This window comes from Haliotis rubra, unplaced genomic scaffold (genome assembly GCF_003918875.1).
Source record: "Haliotis rubra isolate DU_JTF1 unplaced genomic scaffold, ASM391887v1 Scf18, whole genome shotgun sequence".
Taxonomy (NCBI): domain Eukaryota; kingdom Metazoa; phylum Mollusca; class Gastropoda; order Lepetellida; family Haliotidae; genus Haliotis; species Haliotis rubra.
In genome coordinates, this window is record NW_025765780.1 from 3,319,120 (window position 1) to 3,329,462 (window position 10,343).

At 39.1% G+C, this 10,343-nt stretch overlaps 1 protein-coding gene across 1 annotated transcript; it reads left to right on the forward strand.

Moving 5' to 3' along the window:
* The first annotated feature begins 6,123 nt into the window (after positions 1-6,123).
* Positions 6,124-8,726, forward strand: LOC124273383. Its single transcript, XM_046708652.1, has 3 exons — positions 6,124-6,240; positions 6,438-6,497; positions 8,167-8,726. The coding sequence occupies exons 1-3, from the start codon at positions 6,214-6,216 to the stop codon at positions 8,581-8,583; spliced, it is 504 nt and encodes a 167-aa protein (XP_046564608.1). The 5' UTR covers positions 6,124-6,213; the 3' UTR covers positions 8,584-8,726.
* Positions 8,727-10,343: the final 1,617 nt, after the last annotated feature.

The window sequence follows — 10,343 nt, forward strand, 5'->3', positions numbered from 1 at the left end:
TACACTTTCTGAGTAAAGTATGAATTCTAGTGCACCTTGTCTTTCTCAGTGGGTTAGATAGCTGTGAGTTAATTTATTTGAAACAGTCTCTGTTGGTGAGTTGGAAGATGAGGCTTGCTGACTTTGTGTGCTGACAATTAGACTCCTCATGCTGCTTCGATTCCCTGATGGAACTCAACCCACCAAAGTACCAGATTCAGTACATTCAAGTGTAATTCTGAATATAAAATATGTTGCATGTGTCACTGTCTTTTCTTCAAAGATTCAGAACTCCCAAAGCATCCGAACATGAGTATTGATGGAGGGAGTATCAGTAATCTTTTGGGAAATCAAGGGAAGCATTTGCAGCCTTGGACTCTATGTTTCAAGCACTGGATCCCACAAATTTTAACTGAATGTCCTGAAACTCAAAAACAGCTAAACCCTGAATCCCTTGAGCCAACAGAATGACACACTTTACTTTGATTAGAACTTTTCAGTTGACCAAATTTGCCCATCTCTACTGAGCCTTTAGTTAGAACCCTCCAAGTGGCAACATAAAAATACATAAATGGGTACTATTAGTCTATATATGTATTTTGAATGTTACCTTTGATTGTCATCTGTGGTTTAGAGTCAATAATGCACTTTTGATGTTGATTTTGAACTCTCTGGTGACTCTAGGCTGCATTGCATAGAAAAGATAAAGTCATTGTAATAGTTACCATGAGCCCATTCCAAACACAGCAAAAATATATAAACATTGAATATGGACTTACATGTTCAAAACCTTTGTCTCCACATATCGTCTTACAACAATAGGATTGAAGATGACATACATTGTCTACATGACATCAAACAAAATGTATTAAAGTGTGATGTCTTACATCACAAAAGTATTAAAGTTGAAGAGAACCGTCTACATTTATCAAAAACTATAGACGGAACCAACCACATATTCCAAGGTTTGATTCATTTTTTCATTCTTACCAAAGTCTATTAGTGACACAGTCTAAGAAAAAATTGTCATCAGCGTAGCTTTTACCTTCATGTGTGGAGAACACACTTCATCGATGTCGATTTTAGTTAGAAGCTACTACAAGTACACAGATGATACCTGATATTATGATCTACTCAGGAGTGGGCATTATCTGGTATTGAATTAGAAACTTGGCAATCATATTTTCTCAAGTGATTGACAATAGTTCCCAGTCTGTTTTATGTAACCTCCCATCTAATTGTTTGACTTAAAATCATACTGGGGTACTATCTGGACATCAAATAAAGCAACTCTTCTTAAGATCAGTAAAGCTTCATTGATCAGTAGAAGTAATTATTATAGCATTTATAATTGTCCTGAAAGTTGTTTTGTATTTTGTCCAAGATTGCATTTTATGAGTTTTATTTCAGGTTCTGTCCTAAGAAATACTTGATGAGCACTGGTTGATTGTAATTTATTATGAATCTGACAGACCCTGGTTGCCAGATATGTGGGGACCTGAACAGACTGTCACTCACCTGTGAGAATTCAAACACAGTCCCATTGCCCAGGTGCAAATACAACAGTTTCAAAATAACCATCACCATTACCCCGAGTGATTTTACTACTACTTCATCAAGTAACAAAGGCACCCTTATTTCATGCCATGACGAGTTATTCATGTCTGTGGTCTTACATGATTTTAATGTCTGCACAATTCCTTCACTAGCAAAGCAGTACAACAATTTAACACATAGCTGAAAGAAGACTGGTTTCTGGAAAGATGCATTAGCTTAATGTTACCTTGTAGAGCTGACATGCCCAATCTGATGAGGGAACCATTGTATCATTGTCAGGAACTTCATTCGTTTTAAATAAAAAGTATTTTCGCATAACAATTTACGTTTGTTTGTCAAAACATTGTCAAGCACTTTTTTAATTTTGTTGAAAAGGAGTGACCAAATTATTTAGATGTTAATTGATACTTATACGTAGACATGTTTGTGTGCTTCAGAAATGGGAGATATGTTTGTGTGCTTCTGAAATGGGAAACGGTGTATGTCCCGTGCACATAGTTCAAAGGTCAAGAAAGTCTGTTAAAATGGCGACGCCCTTATTCAAGCACCAAATAGTTCTGCAAACTCATATATTACGATGTATTTGCGATTATTTTTACAAGACCGTGGTATACCCGACAGTCCCTCTCGTGTGCATAAATAAAATTTCTTCACTTACCTTTTTGTGCAAATAAGAAGGTCCAAGATGAATGCAAGGTTCTCCTCGCTGTCAACATACACGCTCGGTAGGATTCTTTGGGACGTGACGTTGCTTTCAAACTTTCTCACTTTGGTTCGATATAAAGCGCGACTAAATGAAATATTCTCATTAAATTTGTACAAAATCATTTCACACACACTGCCATTAACCAGGGATAATCTACAAAACATAGTCTCCCTGCATTAACTAATCAACCTAAAAACATACCTTCACAAAACAGGGAAACGACACTATTTGCACGTCTGCTTCGATCTCACGCGCTCTTTAGACAGGTAATACTTACCACCAGAAGATTTTTTTTCTCAACCCGACATTGGCAGAATGTAAGTATTTGTCAATCTTTAATGTCATGTAGAATGTATTAATGAATGCATTAAGTTTCATAATCTTGTTGAACTACAAGACAATAATTACAATGTTAATGAGTTTAGCGACATACCACAAAGTTTTGATTTAGAATTTGTCCGCGCTGAGCGACTAATTTTTTCAAACAATGCGTTGAAGAGTAGCTCAGTGTTTAGTTATCACATCATGTCGGCTGGATGTGAGAGAAAATTGACGGGCACATAAATATTCACCATGTTTGGTGATGGCTAAAATTAACAAACAAGGAATGGTTATTCGCCGGGGGTGCTTTGGATACGGGTATATTACTTTCGTTCTGGACCTAGGTTTGTCATGCTTAAATATTCTCTTGAAGTTCACAAAATCAATTTTTAAACTCACTTTTGCCATACGCAGAGTTACCATTTTGTCCTTCTTGTTCAGTTTCAAGTAATGAGCATATCAACATGCCTAAGAGGACCATCGCCATCGTTTGGATATAATATAATTTGGTTGCCATTTATCAACCAAATATTCTCAACCAACGTCTATGAATACAATAAGGGGCGAAGGTCTTTGGTATCCTGCTTAATAAATTTTGTATTTTCAAGTTTTCAAAAATTAATTTGGTTATATATAGACAGAGATTTTGACGATTAGCAGAGATCCAAGCTATATTGACCTCAGACATATGTGATATGACAAATTAAACATGGCGAAAATTTCAGTACTAAAGAAAAATGGCGTTTTGTCAAGAAGAAAGAATGCACTTGAAAATTGATTCCATCACAATTACAAATAATATGAAAACGTTATTAGGTGGAAAACAGACGGCAAAAACACTGCATGAGTGTGTCTGAGAGATTAAACTTTTATCATATCATGGTACTGATTATAATCTGCTGTATCATCTCATTAAAACCATCGGCAAAAGACTCCTTCAAGTTCAAGAACTCTTCACAAAAACCTGCTGCATGAGTCCTGTTTATACAGTTTCGACTGTACAATCACCTTTCGTCTCAGAAACAAAGGACATCTTTTCTCTTGGCTAGAACTGGAACATACGTTATATTTCATGGTCAAAGATTAACAACACTGCGAGACATCAAATTTATTAAATTTATTTCCACCAACTTGCTGAAGAATTAACCATGTACATACGTGTAAGCGACTGTGTGGAGCTAGCGTTCCCAAAATATAATCCCTGTTTACTTTTCACATTATGTTTAATTAATAATAATCATTTTCAAACTTCGTATTTCGGGACGTGAAACACGATAGGAAGAAACTGCGTCCCGTCTGGACATATATAGAACGTCATACTTGTGCTACCCGAGAAGATCCGGGTTAGAATTTGGTCATCAGCAACCCATGCTTGTCGTAAGAGGTGCACTCTAAACCACAAGTGTTCAAGCAGAACAGTGGACGCGTCCGTGCATGTTCTGAATCGGAACACATAGGCCATATTTAGAACAGGCGTGTTCTATTTTAGAACACATGTGTTCAAAGTCTGTGAGGTAGGTGTTCTAATTTCAGAACACAATGTGTTATTACAAGATTGGGATTTCGTAAATGAATGTGGTTACAACAAATGAAATGACTAAAATACTTTTAACATAATCATTAACCTGTTAAGATATTCTAAGACAATGTTGAACATTATACAAGCGGACATTTAAAAAAGATGTTAAAGAAATTGGTAATAATTTCTGTATTTTAACTTTAACCTTTCCTTCCCAGGAGGAGACTCAGGGTGACCCCAAGACAAAAACAAGACTCCATCAGGGTGGCAAATCCAACAAGACCGCAAAGAGGTCAATAATAGAAGTTAAAAAGGGTGAGTGGTATATTGAAATTCATGTATTACATACTTTTATATCCTGTTATGTAAGGAAAGTTATCATTAAGTAGGTGGTTACACAGATTCTCCCACAATGTACAAACGTGAATTGCATATTCTTACAAAATGGAACCTGTGTTGTGTTGACTAAAACCGTTGGATGAGCGTTTTTCGTATTTGTTTGTGGGTGAAATAAAACAGTATGTTCATTCAAAATTGTGTGTCGTGAATTAGAGTTCAGTTGAAATTTGAAATTACGTGTATGCCACATCATAGCTTTCAAATTTATTATTTAGTGTAAAATTGTATTATTTATTGTAGGATGTGACCGTTGATGAGATTGACGGGGCTCTGAAGACAAAAGCCTCAGAGGGTCCAAACATCGTCGCTTTCGTCAGATGGGATGCTCTGGCCGGTCTCTACATCGCTGCCGACACCGTGTAATGCGAGGTGAATGTCGAGGGTGCATGGCATCATGGTCGCGGTATTGAAACTGATGCATGGCGATGTACTACATTTTCATTTTAAGCTATCCCATAGCATACACGGTGGTTTTGTAGGTTCAGAGAAATGGGGGAAGTTATCTCATCCTTGCCCGACCCTGAGATATAGGAGCTCTTTTTTCAGCGTTTTCTTCAATGCTGTGCAACTTCAACTGCATATGTTATAAGATGTGCACCAATGAGTTGTTGCAGTTAAAGTAAGCTCTTTCTCCTACGCTCCATTTAGCCGTCCGCGGTATAACAAAACGATAATAACAATAACAGGTAAGTGTAAATAAGTTTTGAATCAGTTCATATTGTTGTTGTTTTTATTCGTTCATGTTTGGCTGGTAGAAGTTTGAGAACACTAGTGTTCTGAAATAAGGCTCAGAACACTCAAAGGGCGCTCTAAATCGGTTACAGCGTCCGAGGCGTCCGGGGGTGTTCTGAATTGAACACATACAGAACACACAAAGAGTGTTCTGAAATCTAGAACACGAGCGTTCTGTACGTGGAACGCTGTGTTCTGACGGCAGAACACATAGTGTCTCAGTCAGAACACTCCGACTGCGTTCTAAATCTGTTACAGGAAGGGTGTTCTCATAGTGTTCAGAACTAGAACACTTAGGTTTAGAGTGTGACTAACTGGATTGGGTGGTCAGGCTCGCTGACTTGGTTGACACATGTCATCGTGTCCCAGTGGCGTGGATTTATGCTCATGCTGTAGATCACTGGATTGTCTGGTCGTCCAGACTCGATTATGTACAGACCGCCCCCATAAAGCTGGAATATTGCTGAGTGCGGCGTTAAACAACAAACAAACAACCTGACATCGTATTTCGGAACAAGTAAAACGGTAGGAAGAAACTGAGATCCGTCTGTACATAAACAGAACGCCATACTAGTGCATTTGGACCTTATGTACTGAAAGAGAAAATGTCATGTTATTTGGAGCTGAGAAGAACTATAATGTTTCAAAGATTTCATTTGAGACACTCTTCAGAGATCTTTTTGAAGCTCAGAAACCGTACAATACCGAAGAGTGCAATAAGGAATTCGCCTAAGCGAATGTATTGCTAATGAAAGATTACATGCGTATGTAATAAAAATCACAATATAAATTGCGCAATAAGCAGGGAACGCCATGAACGGCTTCAAGGACAGGCGATGCCGGTTTTCCGTTTCGTGCGCGCATTTCTCTGCACAATGAAAACAGCAGCAGTAAGAGGTGACGTCTCAACGCTTCAGCGTCGGATGAAAGACTCATTGTTATCATAATGGGTTATTACATCACAATATAGTGACGTCACAGGTCGAATCTGTCTTCAGCCATGAGAGAGAAGTCCACAATATTGATGGTAAGTGACTGATGTGAATTATTTTACGTGTACATATGTACGTACTTCAGCCCACCTATTTTACTTAGCCATGATGGCGAAGACCACTACTGATGCAAGTGACTGAATTATTTTGCGCATACGACCTTCATTCCGCCTATTTTACTGCCATGAAATCGGCTGTTGTGTGTAAATAGTCTCTCTTTTTTTTAGTTTAGATGGGCACGAAATTGCTGAATACAGAAATGGGCCTTGACTCAGTCATCAAAACATGCAAGGTGGGTCATTGTTTTAATTAATTTCAGAATGAAGAGTGTGTCAGTGTTTTGCCGTCGTAAATATATAGATTTTATCACTATGACTATAAGCCCTACATCGAATAACGATGTTTTAGGAGAATGGAGTTCAACTTCCCTATCGGTACAACTTCTAAATATGGGACCCGTGAAGGCCCGAATTAGAATATTGGCCTTCAGTAACCCAGGCTTGTCGTAACAGGCGACCTACGGGATCGGGTGGTCAGGCTGGCTGACTTGGTTGACACATGTCATCGGTTCCCAATTGCGCAGATTGATGCTCATGTTATTGATCACTGGATTGTCTGGTCCATACTCGATTATTTACAGACCGCCGCCATATAGCTGGAATATTGCTGAGTACGGCGTAAAAGTAAACTCACTCACTCACTCACTCACTCTAAATATGAACTCCACTCATTAAAACAACTAATAAAGCCAACCAGGCTGTCAGTGAGGAAAGAGTTTTGGTCCTATTAAACACTGTACAATTTTGTAAATCATCTATGATTGAGTGTCTTATGTCGCTATTATTGAATGAGTGCGTGACTTTAGTTTTACGCCACTTTTAGCAATATTCCAGCAAATATCACGGCGGAGACACCAGAATGGGTTTCACACATTGTAACCATGTAGGGAACCCGCTTCTTCAGCGTGACGAGTGAACGCCTTAACCACAAGCTACCCCACCGCCCCCGCTATGATTGAAGTAATATCACGTTGGGACCATGTATTTTAGGTGTCAAAATTTACGTTGTCTAAACAGCTTGTATTATAATCATGTCAGAAGGGTCGCTTGCCTATACGAACGAAAATAAACAGTGCATAACTATGTTGATCTTAAATAATTGCCAACCGACGGTTGATAGCATGAGCTCATTATCAGCCAGACCCTGCTCCACAAAACACCAAATGCTGAGGTGAAGGTATCGCCCGTATTAGTCTGTCTCAGTCCCTGAGCCGCATTACTTCCGTTTCTGTCTAGCCATTTCTGCAATACTAAAGCCCTTTCATGAAGCAAGTCTAGATTTCCTCAGGTTCAAGATCTCCCTTCTCACTGGGGCTCCTGTTCAATTTAAAAGTAATTGTTTGGTTCTATAAGAAAAAGATATATTTTCAGAGACTAAGCGTTTGTCAACTGACGTGACTTACGACATCGGAAAAGGTCAAGGGGCCTGTTTCACAAAGCGACCGTAGCGCTACGACTGTCGTAAGTCTATGACAAAGTATGGGAGTTGCGATCACCTTAGCGCTACGATCTCTTTGTGAAACGGGGCCCAGCAGCTTACCCGATTAACATCCGAGACTTTACTACGAACACATGTCTTAGCTAATAGCGCTTTGTGGAACGGGAGCCACTTGCACAAAGCGATCTCAGCTACGACCATCTAAGTCTGTGTTAGAGTATGTGAGTTACGATCATTGTACTGCTAAGAGCGTTTTGTGCAATTTGGCCCTTGGCCCGAGTCAGATATTGTGACCTCATGGTTTTCATCAGAGAATCAGTCGTCCTACAAGGTGGGTATCCGCTTAGGGGACTGCGGATAAGCATTGCTCCTCATTTTGACTGATAATCATTTATGCTCTTTCCTTTATTTATTGCTGTGAACGTGACCTTCGTGGGTACACTAAACCATCTTCTCTGTAACAGGGCTACCAGCCTATCTCGCCTTCACAACACACAGCCACCCCTGACTCCACTGGTCAGACAGTGACCAGCAGCGATCGCAACAAGTCCAGTACCAGGGGATGCTGCCAGCGCGACCCTCAGGCAAGACCATCGTTGTCGGCAGCAGACGTCCGACATCAACAACGTCCTGATTCGTCGAAAACTGCAATTCCTTCGACTCGCGTGAGACCTCCTACCCCCATCTGGGTGGAGGGGAGATACACCCCAGTTTTCGACACCTCCCCCATAGTAACCCACAAAGAGGAAACTTTAACACGGGTGGTCAAGCTCGCCGACCCTCAGCCAAAGAAGACATCGAAAATGAAACGGTTTTTCAACGGGGTAAGTCGCTTCTTGCGCGAGACCCGCCACCAGAGGAAGGGATGGACCCGATTTTAGTCTCCCTGGAACTTTTTACTTATGTGTCAAACTGTAGGATATGAAGTATATTTAAATATTGTTCACGTACAATAATTGTTGTGATATATAGTTTCAGCAACATGTTGCAACTTTGAAATCATAAACTTTTTATGAAATTTAAATCAATTATTCGTTTGAATTATTTGTTTATTCATAGAAGAGATCTGAAAAGGAACAATTTTTTATGGATATACAACTTCTTTATAGCAGTGGATGAGACGTTTCAGTGTAGATGCTATAACACCGTTATCGAGCAGGTGATACGGGTGTTAGCATCTATACACTGTTGCATCCATTGCAGTAAAGAAGTTATCCGACCATGAAAATTTGTTCCTGTTCATCATACAAGCTTCTAAATGGGACTCAAAGAAGTAAGAAGAGACACCTTAACGAGCCATCGTTGACCCAAAACAGTTTTGATATTTATAAAATGTATACTTTGAATACATTCATTGTGTCAAAGGTTATGGTCATCGTGATCAGCATGGGAAGTGACTTAGGTAGATGGGTATCCCAGAGGAAACATGGGTAAATAAGATTGTTTTAATTGTCCAACAAACATGGTTTATACCTCATATGTCTGATTGTGTTACAGTCATTAGATTCCCTCACAATCGTAAAGTAATCGTGAAGATTTCACTACAAATGTGGGGGTTCCACGTCAATTATTGAGGGAATTCCTGCTTCAGGGGGATTCCTTTTCAGCAGTAGTTACTACGCTACAGTTGTCCAGATTCCAGTACAAAAGATGAGATTCAACAATAATTGTGGGAATTTCTGCAACAGAAACATGGTGATTCTGCTTCAACTGGAGGGAAGGGGGTTGTTACAGTTATGGACAAACATGGGGATTTGACTACAATTGAGGGGATTCCTGCTACAGGCATTGTGATTCTGCTACAACTGGGAGGTTTGTTTCATCTATGAACTTTTGGAGTTGGCTACAGCTGTAGGAATTCCTGTTTCAATGTTGGCTACAAATGGGATCCTGCTTCTATGAACAGGAAGATTTAGCTTAACTTTGCAAACAATTGCTCAACAGTTTGGTGCTCATCTCTGATCAATGTCAGGGCGGTAATTCTAACCCTGTGTGAAATGTGTATTATGTGAATTGTTCCCTGGTTAATGCCGAAGCAGACTTGTGACGACTTTCCAATTGTCACTTGGTATAGTCCCCAACAACTGACACACAACAGCTTCACATCCAACAAAACACACTGTGTTCATACAGGATTTTATTTGTGATGAACAATGAGCCCTCACTCACTGATTGTAGGGTAGAAATGCATGTTTTATTCATGATGAGAATTAGGACTACAGATGGATTAAATATCTGTAATAGCGTACACAACTTGGCAGCATCATGCATTTCAACCACATCAACTTAAAAAACCATATAACCAAAATATTTTGCCGATTCAGCAAATTCGTTATCTTGTGGTTTAGAGTACAGTTTCTTTTACAAAAATAAATGAATAACATGGCACAGGCACATCTTTTGCACCAAGTTCCAAATGCATCTTAACTTCTATAAATTGTAGCTTTCTGGAATTCTTTCGAGTTATTTACAACACTTCATCAAATAAGGTAAATTTTTAAACACTGAGTTCCAAATGTTTTATAACTTGTTGAAATTACATTTTTCTGGAAACAATTTTTCAATTTATTGGTAACACTTTATTAAATTACAGACCACACCAACGTAATACTCCGCAGCATGAAGCACTGACAAGTATTTA

Coding starts and splice junctions, on each gene's coding strand:
- LOC124273383 (XM_046708652.1), top strand. CDS start 6,214: ATGAGAGAGAAGTCCACAATATTGATG. Junction 6,241..6,437: donor AGAAGTCCACAATATTGATG/GTAAGTGACTGA, acceptor TTTTTAGTTTAG/ATGGGCACGAAATTGCTGAA. Junction 6,498..8,166: donor CAGTCATCAAAACATGCAAG/GTGGGTCATTGT, acceptor TCTCTGTAACAG/GGCTACCAGCCTATCTCGCC.